The sequence below is a fragment of the Carlito syrichta genome, unplaced genomic scaffold (assembly GCF_000164805.1).
Source record: "Carlito syrichta isolate Samal-C Ts95f unplaced genomic scaffold, Tarsius_syrichta-2.0.1 Scaffold133743, whole genome shotgun sequence".
Lineage (NCBI taxonomy): Eukaryota > Metazoa > Chordata > Mammalia > Primates > Tarsiidae > Carlito > Carlito syrichta.
In genome coordinates, this window is record NW_007077839.1 from 245,269 (window position 1) to 270,027 (window position 24,759).

Sequence of the window (24,759 nt, forward strand, 5' to 3'; positions counted from 1 at the left end):
TTCTAACTATCAATAATTCTTCACAATTTCTGGTCTGCTAATGGCTTCTTTCTTATTTCTTTGTGCCCATTCTTTTTTAAAGAATGCATTTTCTGTCTTTTTAAAGAATCTTTGGACAAAAGCAAATGCTCAGTCCTCTAACTTTCACTAAGCTGTACTATTTTTCATACTGGTTAATACATTCATACCTGCTGACTACAAGGATGAACATCTGTTTATACACTGTAACAACTTTTAGATAGGTATACTTGTATATGTTACATACATATTCAATCTTAATAAATGTAATCACAAACTTAATTTGATAGCTATTTAAAATGCAAAGCAAAAAAGAGACATTAATGCTTATCGAACATCCTTATAACTACACTGCTTTCTATAATAGCTGTCCATAACTATCTATACATATAATGATATAGAGTTAATCTAGCAGCTAAAGTAGAATCATTATACTTTCATTCCTTTTCTTCTAACAAATAAAAGAGTACCTGAAAGGCTTTTAGTCCATGTTCTCAGCATTTTTGAAGGCGTCTTATCAAATATGCTCTTATTACCCATAATTTTGTGTATCGATTTGTATAATGTATTTTGAGGAAAAAATTCAATATCAGCCATTCTTTCTTTTTTTTTTCTTTTTATTGAACTACCAAGACTAATATAGCACGTCACTAAGCAAAAAGTGCTATTTACTATGCAAAAGGCACAGTCAGTGATTGGCATCTAAGACCAATTGATCTACCAATTACCACTATCTCCCTACCCTTGCTAGCACTACTATGAAGCTATTGATTTAAACACTGTCGATCGGTTTCCATTTTCTGATTTTGGGCAGGCCAATTAAGAAAGTGAATAATTGTGATTACACTGCTTCAGGATCAATTACATTTGATACAAGACAAAGTGCTCTTTTTGGAACACACAGAAAATAATTTTTGATCTAGTGTGCTTTTGTGCTTAATAAACTCTAAAATAAATAATTTATAACTTAACAATAGAAAAACATATTAAGTAAATGCTTACCATAGCTTAGGCTATTTTCTATGTGAAATAAATCTATAATTTTCCTAAAATAGTTTAAAAGAAAATGAGAAAAACATTGTTCATATATACTTTCCAGCATAAGATAAAATCAAATACTACCAGCATATTTATCCATCCCCAAAAGGATTTAGTTAATTGTGAAAGACAAAACACAAATCCTGTCAATGGATTATAAAAGAAGTCTTTGTAATAAAAATATTGGGGGGAAAAAACTTGATTACATAGGAATCAAAAAGTTCCTTACATAAATTGGTAAGAAAAAGGAATCTTTTTAGTTCTTAATTTTGGTCTAACTTGGTACATAAGCTTTGTCATTGGGTTCACATTGTCCAAATCATTAAAATGAATATACCTCTGGTGTTGGAGGCAAATCTATTTAGAGTGATGTTACTCATAGTCTGGTGTTCAGTAATATTGATCGGTGTTGTTTGTCTAATAGAAAAATAATAAACAATTACTAGGCAATGTTGGAAAAGGTAATCAGTTTTTATATATCACTAATATAGCAGACCTCCCAAAACATAAAGGTGATGATCTGCATAAAATCAATGTGTTATGCTACATTGCTTATATTTATCATTGAATGTTCTTGGCAATAAAAAGTATAATACTAGTTCTGAATCACTGGTAAACTGAAAAGTTATATGAAAATGAAAGGCTCACTATATTTAATCTATAAATTTATCTTAAAATGTCTATTTCCAAAATGTAAAGATTTTTAATCATAACAAGTTATGTTCTAAGCTGGCAAAAATTTAAATAAAATGTCTCAATTCTTTTTAGAATAAAAACAAAGCAACTTCAACTCAAAATAACAAATTGTACCTTGTCTCAGAAAAACAAAAAGAGTTCAGATAATTCTCAAATATGAATGAATACAGTTTTGTACTAATTTGCTAATTGCCTCTGAATTTATAAAACATTATATAAAAAACAACAAAATCTAGTCCTAAATAAGTTCTTTTGAACAGTATTCAGCTATAACATTTTTACTAACTGCACAAATGTTCTCTTTTGATTTTTATCTAAAGCAGTTTGAAAATTAAAGTAAAAAACAAAAAAAAACTTAGGGGTTTTAGGCACCAATGGAATCAATATTATTCCACTTTAGAAGCTCAAGGTAACACACATGATGTTTCAAAAGATATCTTCTCTTGGCTATTCAAAAATATTATTAAAGTTTTAAATTCTTCTAGATTTTCCTCATTAATTTTGTCATAATTTTTCTAAAACTGCAGTATTAAGATAAAAAAAATTACTCAGCAGTAGCTTCTTTCTTTAACCTACAAACTATGAATTTCAATCATGTATGGCAGACTAGAGGGCAGGTGTGTAACAAATACTAAAAATGCACATATTGCACACAATTTGTACAACTATTCTATGGCAGGATAAACACTGTCAAAGCAAAATACATCTGTTTAAATGTTTTGTCTTTCACAGAAAAAAAGTTGTTCACAGCCTAGGTTTTGACCTGCTATCCTTTAGAGGTAATATAAAAAAATAGAAGGACAATTGAACTTACCACAACTGGAAACTGGCAGTCTGAGTAGAATCACAGAAGTCAATACCTATTGAAACAGTAATGGATCCCTCAGGCCCAAGAGAGTCTAGGAAATAAGATAATTTAGACATAAAAACACAAAGGATATAAATGGAGGTACAATAAACATTGAAAGTTTATGTAATACTTGTAGTTAAAACAGTTAAAACAGTCAAATTTAGTGATGGCTTAAAAGTTTCAAACTAGGAATATTAAAGCAAATTATAAAATAACTTTACTATTCTGCCTGAAGGTTTTCGTCTTCACAACTTAATTCTATACATACTCCAATGAAGACATCATATCTATTTGTTTCAGAAACATATCTTCCAGAGAAACTTCCTGTTTTCTAATATTGTCTCTACCGGCAATGAAAGTGAGAAGGTCTCACATGTGTTCCTGCTTGGTATACCTATGACAGACTTTTAGAGCCTATGAGAGATTATGTATTTAAAACTATGTAACCTTTATTCTAGATATAAAAAGCAAATTTTAAACCATGTTCCAAATTTTCAATGAAAAAAAATTCTAAATTAAAAAATGCAAATTAAAGCAAAATTGGAAGAGGAAATTAAAATATTCTGAAATTAACCAAGAAAACTGGCATTACTAAAATCAAAATGATAAGTGTAATTGCATTATTTACAGAATTACTGAAAGAAGCTGGGTATAGTGGCTAATGTCTGTAACTCCAGTACTTTAGGAGGACAAGGCAGGAAGATTGCTTAAGGCCAGGAGTTCAAGACCAGCCTGGGCAACATAGAAAGATCTCATCACTACAAAAAAATTTAAAAAATAAAAATTAGCTGAGTGTGGAGGTGTATGCCTGTAGTCCCAGCTACTCAGGAGGCTGAGGTGAGAAGATCAGGGTTATAGTGAGCTATAATCATGCCATTGCATTCCAGTCTGGGTGACAGAATGAGACTCTGTCTCTTAAGGGGGAAAAAAAAAGAATTAATGAAACAAAATTTAGTGGCAGATTAGATTATCCTGATAAAATTAATGAGAAGATGACATAGATTTGAAATTTCTGAAGCTTTATCTATCAACCAAGTATAGGAAGTAAATATACCAACAAAAAATATAGTATTTTTTTTTCAGTTAGCAAAGTTTATAGTAAACAGAAACAAAATTTCATTCTGCTTATGATTCCAAAGTTTGGTTATACCTTAGAATAACTGAAAGAGCCTTAAATATACATGTATATAAAATACTACATTTTTCACATAGAAACTATCCACTTTTGATTTCCACTTTGCTCCAAGTCTTCAGTATAACTGCAGCCATGCCATACAACAGTTTTAAATTTAGCACTGTCTATTTTGTATACATCTTGTCAGATACAGTTATATTTTAGCAAGCACATTTCTAATTTAGTAGACTGACTATCTTAGGACTTGTTGGTAAGTATAATTTGCCATTTAATGCTAATTATGACAGAGATGATTGCTGTTTAGGACAAAATAATAATTCAATAAAGTTACTACACTAAGAATTATGTTTACGTCTGATAGGCACCATGAAAATTAGGCATTATAAGACAGCACTTGTTTGATGCTGATTTTATTTTTATTTTATTATTTTAGAGACAAAGTCTCACTCTGCCCCCCTGGGATGAAGTGCAGTAGCACCATCATAGCTCACTGAAGCCTCAACTACTGAGCTTAAGTGATCTTCCCACCTCAGTTTCTGGAGTAGCTGGGACTATAGGCATGTGCTATCATGTCCAGCTAATTTTGTATTTTTTATAGACATGGGATCTCACTATATTGCCTTGATTGGTCTTGAACTCCTTGGCATCCCAAAGTGCTGGGATTGCAGGTATGAGCTACCATGCCCAGCCTGATGCTGATTTTAAAATGTTATTGGTTTGCTCAATGGTATGTATGCTGACTTGCTGATTCTAACCTGATTTTCTTTTGTTTATGAACCAAACATCTGCCAGGATGCTACTCAAATACCAAAAGACTTGCTACTACCTAAATCTATGGCAAACAGGCTTTACTGTAGGGTAAAGAACTATAAAGACCTATTTTTCTTTGCATTTCTCCTAAAGCTACACACTGTCATTAGTTCACAGCTCTGTCAGTCACAGTGCTCAAGGCTATTCTTCAGTGAATTCTTAATGCCTTCTTTTGTGCATAAATATACTAGGCTTTGGTCTTGTTTGTATCTGACACTATACTGGCAGCAAATGTTGTCATCTCCAAAACATGAAAACATTCATGATTTAGATCTCTCTTCACCATGTACCCTTGTATTTCATTTGACAAAGTGACAGCTCTCACGATGCCTTGTTGATAGTACTCTTTGACACAATTTGATACTGTCTTCAGGTTTGAGATAATTAACTGTGAGCTTAGTGCCATGCTAATTCTGGAGGACAGTTCATGATCAATGGCATGTTTTATTATATGGATGCTTCAAGAGCAAAATGATCAGCATAAAATTATTCATATAATGGATTTTTATAATATTTGGAGCCTACTAAATTGGGAAAGCGTATCCAATTAGGTGCGATATTTGAATACAGCTTCTACATTTGCTGCTATATACTTGAGATGGCTACGGAGAAATGACTGAAAAACAGTGGCTCTATTACACCACACCATTAACAATGAAAAATGAAATCACATAAGATGCCATTGACTTTGATTTGACAGCTGTACAGTGAAATCTTAGCTGAACTCAAATTTGTCAACTGTTAACATAAAGTCACTGAATAGAATGCTGAGAGCTTAAAGCTATCCTTTGGGCCTTTAAAAAAAAATATCTTGTATACTTGGTCTCTTTGGGAAAAATGGAACATTATTCCTAATATTCTTGCAAGGAATCTAGTTTCATGCTAAAGTAAGGCAAAATCTAGACAAAAGTCATTGCATACTATAGACAAAAACAGATTAGTGTCAAATAAGAAAACTACTGGACTCCTTAAAAGTGCATGCATGCTTAATAAATAAAACAAATCTTACCTTATTTCACAAAACTTTAAAATACAGTATTTGTTTTTTGTTGCATTCTTAAGATGTTTTTGGAGGACTAACTTAGACATATCGTATTCTGTAGCTCTACTGTATCTCTTTGTAATGAGTCTAGGTGTTGCTACACAAAAAATACATATTGCACAGGAAATAATTCTGTATCTTAAGGGTACTCAATAAATGCCAATAAAATGAATAAAACATTCAGTCATAAAAATTTGCCGAAGAATGAAAAAGAGAAACTTATAACTAGTACTAAGGCAATGGTATACACTCATATTTTATTTCTGTGTTAAGGTCATACTATAAAATTTATTATATTTGTTTCTTCTAGTCTACATAGGCCAACAAAAGGTCAACTCATCATCTCATTATGCCAGCTCAAAGAAAAATTAATACTGTTCTACTGTTTTAACCTTTGGATAACATTTTCAACCTTCACACAATTCATATATCAGCTGCTTGACACTTCTTAAACTAATTTTTTAACTAGGTAAAAAATGTTGAATTACAAGCAATAAAAAATACAAAATTGGAATATTCTATAATTCCTTGTCAATATAACAACTTCACAAGCTACTAAATAAAAATTAGAATACTGTATATTCTTTAAGCTATGTCTTAATTATCAAAATATTTTTTAAAAATATTAAATGGATTCTGAAATCAGTTTCCTTTAACTTCCACTTTACTTTCGTGGTTTGTAAAACTCTACTAGGCTTTCTCAGAAATTGTTTTATTTCATTGTGTAAAAATATAAACAAAAAATTACTTCCTTTATTGCATGACTCATAGAGAATTCAGCAATGCTAAATATCTCAGATGAAGGTGAAAAACAGGAATAGTTATGTGAAACAATGGGTAAAGAAGGCACAGTTATCACATTTGAGGTCATTCTGGTCAAAAGGCGTGGTTCACCTGGCACATTATAAAAAGGCACTATCTAGAGCATTCTTACTGTAACATTTGGAGGATACAATGACACAAACCTCCTATCACTTTTAATTGAAGTTTTGCCCGAAGCTTCTCTAAATTAAACCTAGAACTGTCTCTACTTAGAAAAAAACAGAAGGAACAGAGGTATTCTAAATATTACACTACTTCAAATTCAAAGACATAAAATTGAACTTGAATTTTTTTGTTTTTAATTTGAGTTGGAGTCTCACTCTGTCACCCAGACTGGAGTGCAGTGGCACGCTCCTAACCATCGCAGCCTTGACCTGCTGGGCTGTGGCGATCCTTCCACCTCAGCCTTCCAAGTAGCTGGAACTGCAGGTGTGTGTCACCATGCCCGGCTAATTTTTACTTTATTGTAGAGATGAGGTCTCGCCAAGTTGCCTGGGCAGGTCTCGAACCAGTGGGCTCAGGCAATCCACTCACCTCAGCCTCCCAAAGCTCTGGGATTACAGGTTGAAACACTGAGCCCGGTCAACTTTAACTTTTAAAGGGTATATTTTTAGCCAAATACTTAAACACAAGTAGAATGACAAATGGCCACTGACACTTAGCTGGGGAGACACTAGGGATGCCGTGGGCAAAAATGCACCTGGACAGCACCAGCGGTCATTACAATGGGAACAAAGAACCATTACTGCCATGTCTTATGCTTTGTTAAAAGATTCCCGTTTTAAATTGTAAAAACTTCTTGATTTTTACATGGCAACAGATTAAAAATATTTAAAAACACGACATGGAGCCAGGCTCGGTGGCTCAGCCTATAATCCCTTGCCTTTGGGAGGCTGAGGTGAGTGGACTGCCTGAGCCCGCGGGTTCGAGACCTGCCTGGGCAGCGAGACCTCATCTCTACAATAAATAAAAAAAATCAGCCGGGCGTGGTAGCCCATGCCTGTAATTCTGGCTGCTTGGAAGGCTGAGGCGGAAGGATCACCGGAGCCCAGCAGGTCAAGGTTGCGGTGGCCACGAGCGACCACTGCATACCAGTCTGGGTGACAGAGTGAGACTCCAACTCATAAAAATAAAAAAAAAAAAAACATGACATGGATAAACACTATGCTATTTTATATTCTATATTCGGAGAGGAAGACAAGTAGAACAGTGAACATCCTCCCAGCTTTTGCTCCCTTCACTTTTCAGTTTGTGGACTATGAATGAAACAGGAAAGGATCTAGATATATGGGAGGTACTGTATTCAAAAAGGAAGGCTAGATTTCTTGCTTTTAATATGCAACAAACCACTAAAGTCATGGAGGGAATGGGGGAGGGGAAGTGCGCAAGTAAGTTAAATTAGGTAAATTAGGATGGCAATTTTTTTTTTTTTAAAGAAAGTAGAATTTACTGAGAGGACAGAAAAGCTCCCACAGTGGGAGGCAGACCCATCCTTTCATCACTACTGGTATTACTATCGCTAGGACCTGATTTACTAAGGGCAAAGACACAATTATCTTGTATAATGAACTCAGTTTAAAAGTAGAAAACAAACATAAACTGAATATGCTAAAAGTCAACAAAATGACATTCTACATTACTTTTAAAATGAACATTTAGTTATCAAATACAGTTAAATTTTAAATGAGAATTAATATTTACCAATTGGATTAAAAACATGCATTTGCATGCCTACAGGAAGTCTGTTTTCCCCAATGTGGATATTTTCTATCTTTCGATCAGTAGTATTATTCAGTGTTATTTGTACACAGACCATCTTATCACCAAAAATACAAGGCTGTCTTGGAAAGAAATAATGGGCAGCTAGTCCTTTCCCACTCATTCGGTGAAGCAGCACATGAATTTTCATCGGGACAAAGACAGGAGTGCAGACCTGTTGCACATGGGAAGAAGAAAAAAAGAAGCTGATTCAGTGAATATAGTTATTATTTTAGAAGCTATGAAAACATTTGTGACATTTAATTCCTGGTTTTCCTAAAGTATTATATAAACCACAATAACAAACATTAGTAGAATACCACACAGCTAAGGAGATGCAAATCAAAACCACAATGAGATACCACCTAACTCCAGTCAGAATGGCAATTATCAATAACTCAAAAAATAACAGTTGCTGGAGAGGGTGTGGCGAAAAGGGAACACTTCTACACTGTTGGTGGGAGTGTAAACTAGTGCAACCTCTGTGGAAAGCAGTGGGCGATTCCTAAAAGCTCTAAATATGACCTCCCATATGACCCTGCAATCCCTCTACTGGGAATATACCCTGAAGAACTCAAATCACTCTATAAAAAAGATACCTGCACATGTATGTTTATCGCAGCATTGTTCACAATAGCAAGAACCTGGAAGCAACCATGCTGCCCATCAAAAGAGGACTGATTAAAAAAATGTGGTACATATGCATGATGGAATACTACGCAGTCATAAAAAAGAACAAAATCATGAATTTTGCAGCAACCTGGATGGAACTAGAGTCTATAACACTGAGTGATCTCTCACAGAAACAAAGATCTGAGTATCACATGTTCTCACTCATATAGTGGACCTTGAACATCCAACATAATACTACGGGGGGGGAGGGGAAGGGAGATGGGATTAATGGTAGTAAATATCTGTCTGGGGATGGGGAGACACCTCTTATCAACAAGGGTGCCTGAATGAAAGAATACCACATAGCTATAAGTCAAAAATGATATTAAAATGTAAAGTAAATGCCCTCAAAACAGTACTAAAATTTTTCTGTACTAGGCAGGCATATATTAAAATATTTTGACAACATAAAAAGAGAATAATCTCAATTATATAAGCCCCTCTTCTTGCACAGTTTATAAACATTTTTGTTAGTTTCTTTAAACATTGTTGTTAGTTTCTTTCCTAGATACTCTATATGTGGCCATCTTGCTAACTTTCTTAATAGTTTTAAGTCTGTCAGCTAGTTTTCTTGGGTTTCAGCATAAGATAGCATCATCTACTATTAAATAATAATGAACATTTTGTACCTTTGTGTCTAATCTTGACTTCTTGAACATCTTTTTACCTTGAATTTCTTTGACTGTAAACTGAAGACCATGATCTCCAGGTTAAGGCGGTTTCTTCCTTTGCTTTAATGATTAAAAGATCTTGCCTACTTTGGGATCAGGTAACTGTTCATTTACATTTTCTTCTAGATTGTTCGTGGTTTCAATCTTTTAATTCATGTGGAACTGATATAGGTATGCTAATTTTAAATTTAATTATTTTTCCCCAAATATTGAACCAATTGTCCCTACATGATCTAATGAATGGCCTTTCCTCATTGACTTGTAAATGCAAACATTCTAATTATTTATATACTAGGAGACATTTCTGGGCCTTGATTCATCTGTTAAACCAGATTGTTTTATTTTTTACAACCCTACAATATAATTCAATTATTCGGTAAAAGAAACCTTTCCTCATTTCTCCCTTCTCCGGTATTTTCTTGGTTAATCATCTGTTTATCCTTCCATTGATGTTAGACTCTTTTAGCATAATTCTTCCCTTAATCTTACTTTGATTGTAACCATAGGCAGCATATTAAATAAAGAAACACTGTCCATTCTAAAACCATGTGATAGCTATCTTTCCATTCAAAGTCTAAGTATTGCATATTAGGCTTGACCTGATATGTGCAAGCTTTTAAAAAAAAAAAAATCAATTTGTAATTAAGCAGGCCTAATCAAGATTTTTTCCTAACAAGTATGCTCTTCCAACTAGGTTATCTAATATAAGTGTGAGAGCACATATCAACCTATAAACATGTTCACTATGCCAGTCACACTCGATGACATTAAAAAGTTAGTAACAATAGTAATAATTTAAAATTCAACAAAAACTCTAAGAGTTAAATATCATATATACAAAACAATTAATAGTGTCTTCTAAGCATCATTAAAACACATTATTCTTTCTCCAAAAGCCCAACTTGTAAGTGTGGGCAATTTAAAATAATCATTGTAAAAATTTACAGGAGAGTTTATTTGCAAATATAATGAACTGACTAAATCTTAAATTTTGGTTAGATAAAGCAGTGGGGCAACTGGCTTATTCCTTCTACTTTAACATTCTGATGATGACAACAACAGTCTAACATTTTAATTTTTCAAAGTTCTTTCACTTCTGAGCTTAGATTCTTTTCCTTCAATAACAATTATTTTCAAAACTCTTCTCTTTCAGTGCTCATTCTAATTTCTATTATCATTGTGAATTCCTGTGTTGTTTGGTATAACCCAAGACAGCAGTGAGTGAACATTCTTTCACTTGAAGATATAGTGGGCATCTAAACAGACACAAAATGTGTGTATGCATGTGTGCATACAGTATATATATATATGAATATGAGACTATAAATTCTGAATATGAGGCTATAAATGTAATATAAATATAGACTGATGGCTTTGCTAATTTTGTACATTTATATTTATATTTGTATATTTATATTACATTTATAGCCTCATATTCAGAAAAAATATTTCCCCCCACAAATTCCTATGCCACTGAAGCTATGATAACGAACCTTAAACATAAGTTCTTAACTGGCTAATTATATTTTTCAGTATCACATTGCCTTAATTAGAGGATAAGCACATTGAAGACAGTGATCATGTCTTACTTTTTTTCTACACAGTTGTCACTAAATCACTAAACAGAAGTTGATGTAGCCAGCTTTGTCTCTGTGGGAATGTAAATGTAATGTGATGTAGCCAGCTTTGTCTCTATAATGTAAAGGGGAAGGCTACTTGAAAGTTGGAGAGAGGCAAGGATAGAATAGTATGAGAAAAGCCGAACAGAAGCAAGGGTCTGGTTCACAAGCAGCCAGGCAGTAGTGTTCTGAACCCATACAAGGTGCTTAAAGTATACCTTAAGTTAAGTAATTTAAGAGCCACTAAGTCTTGGCTGACCTACTGATATTCTTTCTCAGTCTAATCCTGGGACACATGGTCCAGAACATTTATTTTGTTTTTTCTACCTTGTGTCAAAATCCTGAAGTTTTATTATAATTGTTAAAAAAGATGTTAAGGAGAAATAAAGAACTGAGTATCACATGTTCTCATTCATAAGCAGACGCTGAATAATGATCATAATACTATAAGTGGGAAACTGCCGGGGGGGGAGGGGGGCACACTTCATCAGTAAGGGTACCTGATCTCAAGTCACGTAAAGTGGAGACCAAAGTGAGGCCCAAACTTTTTCTGTACAATGACCATTTGTATACCTTACCCTGAATTGTACCCCACATCTTTAAAGTAAAATAAAACAAATAAAAAGCAAAATACAAAACTGTGGGGGGGGGGGAGTTGTTAAGGGATGGATAAAGGAAGAAAAATAGTACAATTCTCTCCACTCAGCCTTTCCACAATCAGCCAAGTTCAAAGTAAGAAGCACTCTCCAATGAATTCATCATGTAAAAAACGCTCTTTCTGACAAATCCTTCAAGGTTATCTGTGATAACACAGAGAGGTCTACGTATGCTTCCACAATAAACAGGATCATAAGTGACACTCTGTTGTAACAATATATACTTGTTTAACTACAAAAGGGAACTAAGTGAAAATGTCTAATTGCTTTTTTTTGTTTCCCAAGTTCATACAAGTCATATTACGCCAAACTTCTCCAATACTTGGATAAACTACATAGGTAATATTTTGTTCAATAAAACCAGTGGAAGGTTCCATAAACCTTTCAACTATTTCTATATATAGCACAGTTAATCTTGGTATTAATACCATTAATATATATTAAGATTTACATGAAAGGGTGTCTTTTTGGTATCTGCACAATGGCACCATATAGACTGATGGCTTTGCTAATTTTGTACATCATATTAGATACCTATATTCCAGAAATATATTAGATCTCTGGCTGCTTATATTCTAAGATGCTAAACATTGCAATGGTTTTTCTGACTTCGTTTTATAGATACCAAAAACTGTATTAGATGTAAAAAAAAAAAAAAGATAAAAGGTAAATTATAAAATAAAACTAGATTTGGGTTGTGAAAATGAGAGTTTAAGGAAAAAAAGATATTTAACAAGTCTAAACACAACAGATCATCTAGGGCAGAGGCTGCAAATTACAGCCCACAAACAAATAGGGACTGCTGCCTATTTTTATAAAGTTTTGTTGGAACACAACCATACTCATTCATTTATGTACTGTTCGTGGCAGAGTTGAGTAGCTGCAATACCCAAAATATTCACTATCTCATCCTTTAAAAAAAGTTTGCTGAATCCTGATCTTGGGGCACAAACATTACATCCTCTCCACTCCAAGTCCCTCCCCTTGTTATTGGGAAAAAATTCTCTCCAAGTTTCATGTCTGCTGAGTAAAGTCATGAACAACTTTGCTCCTGAAACTCTTTTCAAGGATGTTTGTATCATGAACAATCTTTGCAAGACAGAGGTAATGTCTCCCTCTGGGGCAGGTGACAGATTTGTTTGCGGTCCAGAATTACAAAGATAAAATCTCCCTCTGGGGCAAAAGCTGGGCAGATTTGCTAACAGACCCTTATAAAAGCCTGGAGTTTTAACTCTCAGATTCCTCTCCTGTAAAGCCACATTCTGCGTGTACAGGCAGCACTTGGCTTTCATCACATGGGAATTGGGCTCAGAAGTGATTAAATGATGCTATTCTGGCTACTGCTATTGCCGCAAGTAATAAACCGTCCTTTACCTCAGACCCAGGAGTCTTGTGTCTTCTAATAGCATTCATGCAATTGTTGCAAGTTAACTTGTTAGTCTGCAAGTAGGGTAATATCTCAGACCCTTCAAAGTTCTTGAAGCCCCCTTTTTTGGTTATTTAACAAAAGTTTTAGTCACATTTCAAACAGCTAAATTAACACTTAGTAAAACCACTAAATAACAGGGGTCCCTAACCCCTGGGCTGCAGACTGGTACCAGTTAGGAACCAGGCCACACAGCAGGAGGTGAGTGGCCATGAGAGGAGCTCTGCCTTATCAGATCAACAGTGGCATTAGATTCTCATATGAGTGCGAATCCTATTGTGAATGGTGCATGTGAGGGATCTAGGGTCCATGCTCCTTATAAGAATTGAATACCCCATGTTCACCCCCTACCTCAGTCTGAGGAAAAGGTGTTTTCCATGAAACTGGTCCCTGATGCTAAAAAGGTTGGGGATCACTGATATACAGTTGGGCAGACAACTGACTGAAAGGGTGGATAGGAACTAAAAATCCAGCTTACACTTTCTGGAATCTGCACCAGATAGGCTGGTGGCTTTGGTAAAGAGAATACAACTTTACACAATAGAAACTACTTCTCTTCCTTTGGCTTTCCTTTATGAAAGTCCATATTATAACTTGGCTAATTATTTCTATGGCTTTCTGAAGTTTCATAAAATGTTCTGATAGCTGACAACAAAGTTTCAAGTAAGTCTCATGACAATGAAGAACAAGAATAGTCCAGTGTTTCAGGGTGGCTTTTATTTGGTTCTACTGAGGGCTGGTCTTTTGAGGAAGCTCTGCGCCGAGTGCTTTATTTTGTAGTGGCTATGAATGGGATTGCCCAACACACCCCCACTATTTTCTAGAAACCTTGCCACACTCAGTACTTGACAGGGCTGGCATGTTTTTCTGCCACCTCGTGACTGCCCAAATGAATTCCTTTCCTAAGATTTTTGGATTTGGGACCTAGGAATTTGAGCCAGTCTCTCAAGCAGCTAAAATTCTGAGACTAAAACTCTAATGCTGTCTGTGGCCATATTTCCTGGCACACTGTTCAATAAGAAAAAAGAATAAGGCGAATTCAAGGAAAAACACAGATGAGAGACAGAGAATGACTGGTAATTTTGATCTGAATGTTTTTGCCCTTGTTGAAACTTAGTTTTCTTTGGCTTCCTTTGTCCTGTGATCCTATGTCTCTCACAGGCATCTTGGGGAGAAAGGTGCTTATGTGCAATAATTAGGTAGTTAATGGCTCTCTGTCCAATAAGAGCACCACTGTTTTAAACACAAAGTTACTATTAATCATTTATTGTTTAGCTTGGGAGAAATAAGTAAGTCAGCCAGTGTAATAAATGCCATGACAGAGGTTGGCTCAATGGACTAAAAGAACACAAATGCCATAGCTGACACGTGAGGGAGAGGTCAGGGGAGGAACCCAGTTATTTGAATTAACTGAGTAAAATCTGGCCACTTCTCCACTGTCATCATCTGGTCTAGCCAACAGCTCTCTCATGTGCATTATTCCAACAGACTCCTGATTGGTCTCCTTGCTCCTACCCCTGCATCCTACGGAACAGACTGAACTGCTATGTTCCATCTACTCTGAATAGTAGTCAGAATGTTTTGGTTAAAGTAAAGTTACCCCTGCTGAAAACATTCTAATGGTTTTTCTAATTTCAGAGTAAAAGCCAAAAATCCTTATAGAAGCCTGGAAGGCCTTATATGGCCAGGCTCCCTGTTAGTTTCCTTGATCTCATTTCCTATTACTCCTGAACCCACTGTTCGCTCCATTCCAGCAGCTCTGTCTTCCTTGCTGTTCCTTGCACATACCAGCAATGTTCCCACCACAGGCCTTGGCACTGCTATTCTCTTGCTTGAAATGCACTTCTCCAGATAGTCACATGGTCGGCCATGACAGTCTTTGCTCAAAAGTTACCTTCTTAATAAGGCTTAACCCATTTGCATCTCTTCCTTCTGATTCCCCTTTTTCTTTTTTTAATAGTCACCTGATACGTCTCTAACACAATATATGTAATTTACTTATTATGTTTATTATCTGTCTTTCCATCTACTTCCTACTTTTATGTTCAATGTACAAAACCTCATTGTATCCTTTTTCAGAATTCAAAGCCTAATTTTTCTATTTTAAATGATTATGAAAATTTGCAAATAATATACCTCTAGTGCTGGTCATAACTACACTTTATTTAATATTGAGTGCTCAATTATAACACAGTTCCGAAAAATACTACAGCCTTACAAGAGTACATGGGTGATAAGCGGAGATTGTCAACATTAATAATTGTTGGCTTTAGAAAATGACTTCACTTGAAATTTTCTATTACATATAATTGTGAACAAATAAAAAAAAAACTCCCATTATTTTCTAAAGGCGCACACGAAGGCAACTTATTAGCTAGAAGGACTTCTGTACAAAAAAATACAAACAAGAATTCTTAAAATGTCTTGTTTTAGGTATAAGTATTATTTTTAAAAAACTTGTATAAACAGGATGGGATGAAAGATAGCATTTGAAAACATTGATTTTGATTTAATTGTTTAACACTATTCAAAGAATTAAAAATTTAGCTGCACTATAAGCAAATGATATGGGTCATCTTTACTATGATTCACGAGGAAGTAATTTGTTCAGTAACTGCAGTCACTGTAAAATGAAAAGCCTCCCCCAAGAGTTAACAGAACAACAAGCAGCAAGTAACAATGAGATAATCCTTTACAAATCTTTAACATATGTTTAAATAATAAAAGTCGTTTGTGTACCTTCATATGGTTTATGAAAATAAGCAATCAATTCTGCAGACACAACATTATTTCTAAAGGAAATCTATGTGACTCATGATGCCTGTAGATACACAGAGACAAACCACACATATTTTATCAGTTTATTACAGTAAGCAAATAAGCGTGGAATGAGAGTGCACATAACTGTCTACTTAGCGCTTACTGAAACATTTATAAGAGCTGTTATCTCCCTAATAACAGACAGACAGCGTGCAATTTTAGAGAGGAGAAAAGCTTCATATTTTTTAACACTTCAGTAAAAAGTAACTGAAGAGTGTAAAATGAAAAATACTCTGTGCAGTTAGCTGGTAATGGACCATATTATCAACTCAAGTTAGATTTATAGGATACAAACTAGTCACTAATAGTTATTTTATGACATAGCATGTCTGCTTTTTTTTGAGATTATTAAGATTAAAGTTGTAAAACTTCTTTTGAACATAGCTGTTCAAAATGATTGAATTATAAAATTTAAAATGAGATTGAAAAATAAAACAGAATATCAAGTAAGTGCCTTAGAATAAAACTTTTTCAGCATCTGCATTACTATTTCAAAGATGACATTCCCACATAAAGTTTTATGAAAACAAGGTTTTCCAGTCTTTTATGTTTTAATCCATATTTACTTAGTCATTAAGTATTATCAATGTATTCTGTTTTTGAATTTCAAAACTATGAAGATCTGCAGTATATAAAACACTTTGTATCTATTTTTACAGCAGTATACTTAGATATATAATTTATAAAAATGACAAGGTAAGAAAATAGCTGCAAACAGAGATACAGCTTCATCTTTAAAATTAGAACTGTTTAAGCCAATACATGTCTCAATTGACATATACAACTCTTAACAAGTTGTAATGCAGAAAGCCACAGTACTGTCTTATTTACTCTGTAAACGACAGAAAGTGAGTCTTTATTTTATCTTAAATCCATTTCATTGAGGCTAGGATTAAACTAGTACTGACCTAGTATAGGGTTAACTCTTATGTATAAACATAGACTCAAAGAAATATATTTGAATCTTCCATCAAATATTACCTAAAATAAATGCTTTTTAATCCTAAAGGTAACTTCTTCCTTATGTACTTAAATTTAGATCTTCCCATGTTTTAATTTTAGCAATTAGTATACATAATAATATGTCAGACTATCTCACCTCTTATTTTTGTAATAACCAATATATATTAAATATATATTTGCAGAAAGGTCTGAACACATAATGAACAAACACTTAATGAGCATCTTAATTCATGCAGGGTGTTAAGTAGTTGCCAGCACACTATGACTGCTGGCCCCCGGTATAGGATATAGTCAATTTATATTGGCTTTGAGTTAAGAAGCAAATTAAAATAATATCCTATTCTTTGCCCTCTCTAAGCACAGAACAATAAGCTTCCTACTTCTACTTCTGTATAGCTTATGCACTTAGAATGGCTTTTACATTTTTTTTTTTTGAGTCGGAGTCTCGCTCTGGCGCCCAGACTGGAGTGCAGTGGCCACTCCCGGCCACCGCAGCCTCGACCTATTGGGCTCCGGCGATCCTTCCGCCTCAGCCTTTCAAGTAGCCAGAATTACAGGCATGCGATACCACGCCCAGCTGATTTTTTGATTTATCGTAGAGGTGAGGTCTCACTGCCCAGGCGGGTCTCGAACCCGCGGGCTCAGGCAATCCACTCACCTCAGCCTCCCAAAGGCGCGGGATTACAGGCTGAGCCACTGAGCCCAGCGGCTTTTACATTTTTAAATGGTTGAAAAATCAAAACCAAAATGACATGTTTATGACATTAAAATTATATAAAATTCACATTCCAGTATCTATGAATAAAGTTTTATTTGAACAAAGACACATTCACTTATTTACATATTGTCTGTGGCACTACAATGTCTTGCAGTACAATGGCAGAGTTGGGTGGTTGTGGCCAGCAAAGCCAAAAATACCATATGACTCTTCACAAAAAAATCTGCTGGCCCCTGGTATAGGATATATTCAATTTATATTGGCTTTGAGATAAGAAGCAAATTAAAATAATATCCGATTCTTTGCCCTCTCCAAGCACAGAACAATAAGCTTCCTTGTCAATATATTTACTGCTTTTTATAAATCTAAAATCTAGAATGATGCCTATATTTCTTAATTTATTACTTACATGGAAAAATAGTACCACAGCCATGGATACAAACATGTCATACTATATATAAATATGTTCTATTATTCTTTTAATTTTCTTTTTTGACTTTTGATTTAAGGGTACTAATAAAAAAAGTGAATTCGATTTTCAAAGTATTTAGCACAAAGTTTCCAATAACTGGTCAAAGAAATGTCATTAGAACCTGGAACATTTCATAGGAGCACAAAAAATTATGCATTGTATTAAACTGTTATTTGACACATAGGATAATCATTTGATCTTGTAGTTCATATTGTTTTTTATTCCAATATCAATGACATAATATTTTTTTTTAAATGTTAGTCTCTTCTCCTGTAAAAATCAAGCCCACAACTTTGGAATTATCTTTGACATACTCACATTAATTAATAACAAGTTCACTGTCTTGTATTCATTTTCTCTTTTCTGTCCCTCTACCATCAGATTCAAGTCTTAGTTAACACTGAAAACATTTTTAAATCATTCATTTTATTCAAACTGCAAAAGTTATGAATGTTTATGGAAAATAATTTGAACAGTATGGAAATATAAGAAAAGTAAAATCCCTCTCAGGTTGAACCTTGAGTCACAGTTTGGTGTCTCTCCCATTGCTTTGCTCCTGTATTCTCTTGCTTACCCTACACAACGCCACTCTAATTGGCCTCTTGTCTTTAGATTCCTTAAACTCTTATCTGTACCACAAGATCCTGTAAAAATCATTCTCTAAGTTGTACCACCTTTATGTGCTCAATGAGTGGTGGAAAATGCAGGACTTTGAAATCAAATAGATTTGAACTAAAACTCTGGTTCTATAACTTACTAACTCTATGATACTAGAAAAGTTAATTAAGTTCTAGGTATCTGTGAAATAGGGACACCAGCACTTGTCTTTCAGGGTTGTTTTAAGAAGAGGCTAAACATGAGAGAACATTTGGAGAAGTGAAGGGCTTAAGAAGCGTGATAGGTACAAGGAAGGGAGCGGACTAAGATTTCAGAGTTAAAGTAAAAGGATATGTAGCTGAAATTCAGTGCAAGTGAAGTTATCAGAATTGAACAGAACGAGAGACTGTGAGGTTACACATTGCACAGGCTTTTAATGTGAACACTGAGGTCTTCCACATGATGGTGGGCTAGAAAGATTACATATGAGATGCTAAGGTCTTCGCTAACTGAGTGATTATGAGGTTTGAGGAGAAGAATGGCAAGGAAGGGAAGTGGGCATGGCAAGATTGCATGGACCTCATAAAAGGAAGGTATATGAGGATAAAAATCGAATGACCTACAAGGAACAGTTGGGAGCTTCACACAAACAATCTTCTGGTAATAATGACTTCATCAGAGAATTATAGGCCATTATGAGTGAGGTCACACTGAAAAGATTTACTGAAGGACTTCAAGATCCAAATGGAGAACCTCAGAGAAAAGCTAGGTTACGTAATAGTACTTTATAAAAGTATGTGAGGGAATTGTCAGTTGTTCTGCATTATTTCAGAGAGGGAAACACAGCCTCTAAAAGCTGACTGTGCTGCCTTGCATGTAAGTGAATTCAACTTAAGGGGCATGATCTCCCTTGAAGAGGGATATGGGTCTCACCTAGAAAAGGTCCTAGAGATAGGAAAAGAAGTATGTCTTAGTTAATGTACAAATTGGAAAGGGAATTTTATTATGTGTACGTTAATTTGAATAGATTCCTCTCAGGATGCTTTCTTTAAATCTGACAGGGAAAAAAAAAGGATCCTTATACACAGTAGATGTCAGTCCCAAGCACCACAAGTTGCTGAAAAATTCCTGACACAGGACAATGATGGGGAAATGAGCCCTCTAACCACAAAACAGACACAGATACACACACACACACACACACACTTAAATACACAGTTTTTCCTGATGTGTGTGTAAATATTTTACATTCTTAAGTGAGAAGTGGGGATTGGGAGAAGAATTTAACTTACAACACAGAAATCTTAAATTCTCTGGAGTCCAAGCTTGTGGGAGCAAAGCCATCTGACGGCCTGGTTTCTTCACGGGAAAAGCACCTGGCAGCATAAACCTTTAAGGGCCAAGTCCTGGGATTGAGCCTAGCTGCTTGCCCTGACCATGTGTTTCTCAGGCCATGCCTATTTTTAACATATGAAGCATTTTTCTTCAGAAGAAAGAAAGGTTATTTCTTCCTTCTTGTCAGGCAGGGTTGACAGTGTTAAGAAAGAAAACACTAGATCTTAAGTTAGAAAATCTTCAAGCTATCAATAAGAAGAACATCATTTAACTTCTCTGAGCTTGAATTTGGAAATTAAAGGGAATACCACCTAATTCATATGATTCTTTTATGAGGAGTCAGTGAGATACTGCATGTGAAAGTGTTTTGTTAGTGAAAGTACCCTTCTTTAATTATTATTACTGACAATGTGTATTGGCATAAGAACAAAACTACTGGCAGACTTAGGACTGGAATTTAATATTTTAAGTATCATTTCTGTCAAGCAATAAGCTATAGTTCCCTTTTCAATAAACACAAATGTTCCTTATAATAAAGGAAAGTATAGGTCAGTCATGAAAGCTAATGAAGAGATTTTTTTTCTCTCCTTTGGGGAATGACATGAAGTTAAAAGAACTAGCATATATGATTTATCTCCAAAGATTAATGACAGTTGAAGAAATGTTTTTGAATAAGATCTTAATTATAATTATTATCCTTAAAAAAACAGAATAACTATCAAAAACAAATCTGTAAAATGAGATTAGAATTGTCTTTAAAATATCAGCTATATAATAAACTAGGTGTCTGCAAGTGGATTTCAAGTGATCATTTCATATGCATCTCAAGAAAAGTTTGCATGTCACAACATCACAGAAGACCACCACACCTTGAGACAGTATTTTACACTTCTGTACTTCATCAGAGTTACGTTATTAATAAGATTTCTGCCACCTATGTTTCTATCTTCAGTGCTGACATGACAGAATCCCACTTATAAAAGTGGATATATATAGTATAAACTAACTGTAAAGAATTAACTGTAAAAAATTAATTAGTACTTGGACATGTTGAAAAGACTAATGAAGAAAAGTACTTTTAAAAAGGAATAAAGGCAACCCGAGACAGCAGAATGAGGTATTAGACCAGATGTCAAGTGATCTGGGTTATAGTTTCAACTCTGCCACGTATTAATAGTGAGACCCTAGCTAAACCACCATCTCAGAGCTACTGTTTTTTTCTTCTGTAAAATGGGACTAATTATACATATCCTGTCTGTTTCACTGAGTTGTTGCGAGGATCAAATGAGACTGTATATGTGATGTTGATTTTTAAAGTGCAAAAAGTTCAATAAAAGGCATTCTTGGGATTATTAGTAAATTGAGTTTTCAGTCAATGTTAAAACACCAATCTGTCAGAAAACACAGGGTCATGAGGTTAAAAGTACATATCAAAAAGCTAAATCACCATTGGAAAAAGCTTTTATAACAATAATGCTGTATTTATTGATAGTACTATCCAGAGGCCTTTAAAAAAGTAATCCCTTCCCCCATCTTCCCCTCCACCCCTGTTATTTGTGGGTAAAGAGAACTGTTCTCTAAAAGGTTTCTAAATGATGTTGATGTTAAAAAATACAGTATCACCATTTAACAGCCTTTTAAAGAGTGGTTCCCAGTACAGTCTTTGTTAACAACTGAGGGAGGAAGGGACTATTTTTTCAAAGGCTTTTAGAGGATGTTGTTAAAAGAATATATAGTGACATCATTTAAAAGCCTTTTAAATAATAGTCCCCCTTCCCTCCCAATTGTAATGCCCTTGGCTTTCATTTATTTTGTACTACAAGCCGGAAATGGACAAGCCAACGTATTATTGGCTATGGCAGGCATTTGTTGGATGGAGAATGATGCATTGCTTTTAAAAAAGTCAGTGTCCAGAAATAAATCCAACCTTTCTAGAACATAGTTTCATTTCCAAACAGGATATTGCCCACCCACCTAATCATCAAGTTGCAGTACTTTTTGCTTGTTTTCCCTAAAAGTTTACTGAAGAAGATACTATAGAAATAGGAAAGAAGTCATAGCTAAGTCATTATAAGATTTCTGATGGCATGAATGTGGTCCCACAATCTATGCAACTTGAGTTTAACTCTCCATCCAATTTGTAGCAACATTAATTTTTGGCTCCTATTCTGCTGTCCTTATTAAACTATTTCTGCCCACTGTTCTTCTTATTTTAGAGTTTACTCCTCTACGAGATAGTAGTGGACACCTAGGATTCCTCATCATACTTGCTCCCAGGGATGGAAAAAATAAAGTCAAGCACTGGCTTAAGGCACAAAGTCTGATAGACAGCAAGCTTTGAGATTGGTTAGCTTTGATAAACTACCTTTCACATGACATATCAAACAAAAAATAATTAGCCAAGGAAATAATCATAGGACATGAAATAATCTCCAATCTCTTCTTGAGTTGGGTCTTTTCAGAAAAGTGTCACTCCATATAAGAACAGGATTTCACAGATCTACAAAACTTTGATGTAAAAATAAGCCTTTAAAAAACCTAAAAGTACAGCCCTCCACACACACTGTATTTTAATCTTAAGTTTTATTGTGCCCCTTACTTTTTGCCAGCTTTGCACACAAAACTCACTTGTTTGTTCTGTGATTTACTTAAATCATTATTTACTTGTGACTTACTATCATAAATCATGTTATTTAGTTAAATATCAGTTACTACCCAGAATACAATGCTCAGTTCAAGTCCCAATTTGTCTATGCTATTCTTACTGACCTAGTCCAGCCCATAATGATTTTAATTACATTCCATGTTAACACTTTTTAATAATTTAATTTTCTTTCTTCTTCTCCTTTTTTTTTGAAAGCAGAATTCATTGAGGACAGAAAAGCTCCCAGAGTTGGAGGGGACCCAAGGGGTTGCCCTTTAATTTTCAAATGTAGCATTATGCAAACTTTTATGCCCCATGTAATGAACAAAGTGGTAAGGCTAGATAATAATAATTTCTTTATTATCTAATAATTTCATATCAAACAAAAAGAATTAGCCAGGGAAATAACCACAGGATATGAATCATGTTTTTGCATGATTTTAAAAATATATAAATGACTTTTTAATTCTCTGGTGCCTGAATAGCACCAGTGAGTTAATTATTTGTGCCTATACTTGTATTTGATAGCAAATATTTAAAAATACTTTAAATCCTTGCATAAAAATTCATGTCATTTGAGGTTCATATCTCCATTATCTTTAGATAAATTGATGTTTCAATAATTGATGCTATTATAATTCTGATTCTAATAAGGAAAAACTGGTAAAATTTTGAAATATGTATTAAATTTTCTAACAAAGAAACATCAAAGAGACAGCACTAGGAAGATAATAAATTTGACTGATTTGAAATTTCAAAATTCTCAGTTTGTTGAACTAGAGTTAAGCAGAACTGCCTCCAATAAGAATTTCTTGGTTAGACAGATGGTTGCATTTGAACTCTAGGACTAGTGAGTCACTCCCATGGTGCAATCAACATCATGAACAGAGAGTACACACTTGGGTGTGGTGCTGGGCTCTGGCTCTGCATGAAAATACCCTCCACAAGTGTCATGGCCATACCTTCCTGCTCCTCTGAGATTTGACAGGGTTGGGTGAACATGAGTATATCTGTACCTCCCCCTCCCCATAGGCTCTATAAGTGAGGTGGTATATAGAAAAACAGCCCCCTAAAGGTGTCTAAGCCCTAATTCACAGAACCTGTATATGAGGGGGGACCGAAAAAAATCCAGAATTTATTTACAAAATATTGTGTTACTTATTCTTACACATTTAAATTTCAGTCACCTTCAAAGTACTCTCCATTTGATGCAATAAACCTACCAAGATGCTTTTTCCACTACTCAAAACAGTTTTTCAACTTGTCAGTTTTGACGCCTTTTAGTGCGTCTGCTGTTTTTTATTTCACCTCTTCCCTATCAGCAAAACGGTTCCCTCTGAAAACTTTTTTCATCTGGTGAAACAAAAAGAGAGTCACCTGCGTGAGATCAGGTGAACAGGAACTATGGAGTATAGGGATCATGATGTTTTTGGTCCAAAACTGCTGAACAGTCAGTGCAGTGTGAGCAGGTACGCTCGTAAATCACCCATCATGAAATGGGCAAACACACTGAAAAAATCTAAAAAAAAATCCACTGAAGTCAAACATAGCCTCTCACAACGCTAGCTGGTACACTGATGCTGATGGATTCCCAGAACACTTACCTAGCAGGTAAAGCCTGTACTACAAGGGGCTCACCTTCCAAAAGATACTTCTGGGCTTTTTGGATTCCCCCTCATATAAGTAACATTACATGGCAAGAGGGAATTAAGGTGGCTAATCAACTGAATTTGTGACCAGAAGTTATTCTGGATTTTCTGGGAGGGCCCAATGTAATCACACAGTTCCTATAAGTGGATGAGAGAGGCAGGGGAGTCAGTTAGGGAGACACAGTATAAAAACAACTCAGTATGCTGCCCATCAAAAGAGGACTGGATTAAAAAAATGTGGTACATATACACGATGGAATACTACGCAGCCATAAAAAAGAACAAAATCATGAATTTCGCTGCAACCTGGATGGAACTAGAGTCTATAATACTGAGTGACCTCTCACA

At 34.8% G+C, this 24,759-nt stretch overlaps 1 protein-coding gene across 1 annotated transcript in view; it reads right to left on the reverse strand.

Annotated features, from left to right (window-relative positions):
* Positions 1–24,759, reverse strand: part of AP3B1 (adaptor related protein complex 3 beta 1 subunit) — a 245,200-nt gene that overhangs the window by 29,928 nt on the left and 190,513 nt on the right. The window contains exons 22-23 of the mRNA XM_008049368.2: positions 8,113–8,344; positions 2,567–2,651 (exon numbers count right to left, since the gene is read on the reverse strand). Coding sequence (XP_008047559.1) covers positions 2,567–2,651; positions 8,113–8,344 — 317 coding nt within the window. The remainder of the gene's footprint in view (positions 1–2,566; positions 2,652–8,112; positions 8,345–24,759) is intronic.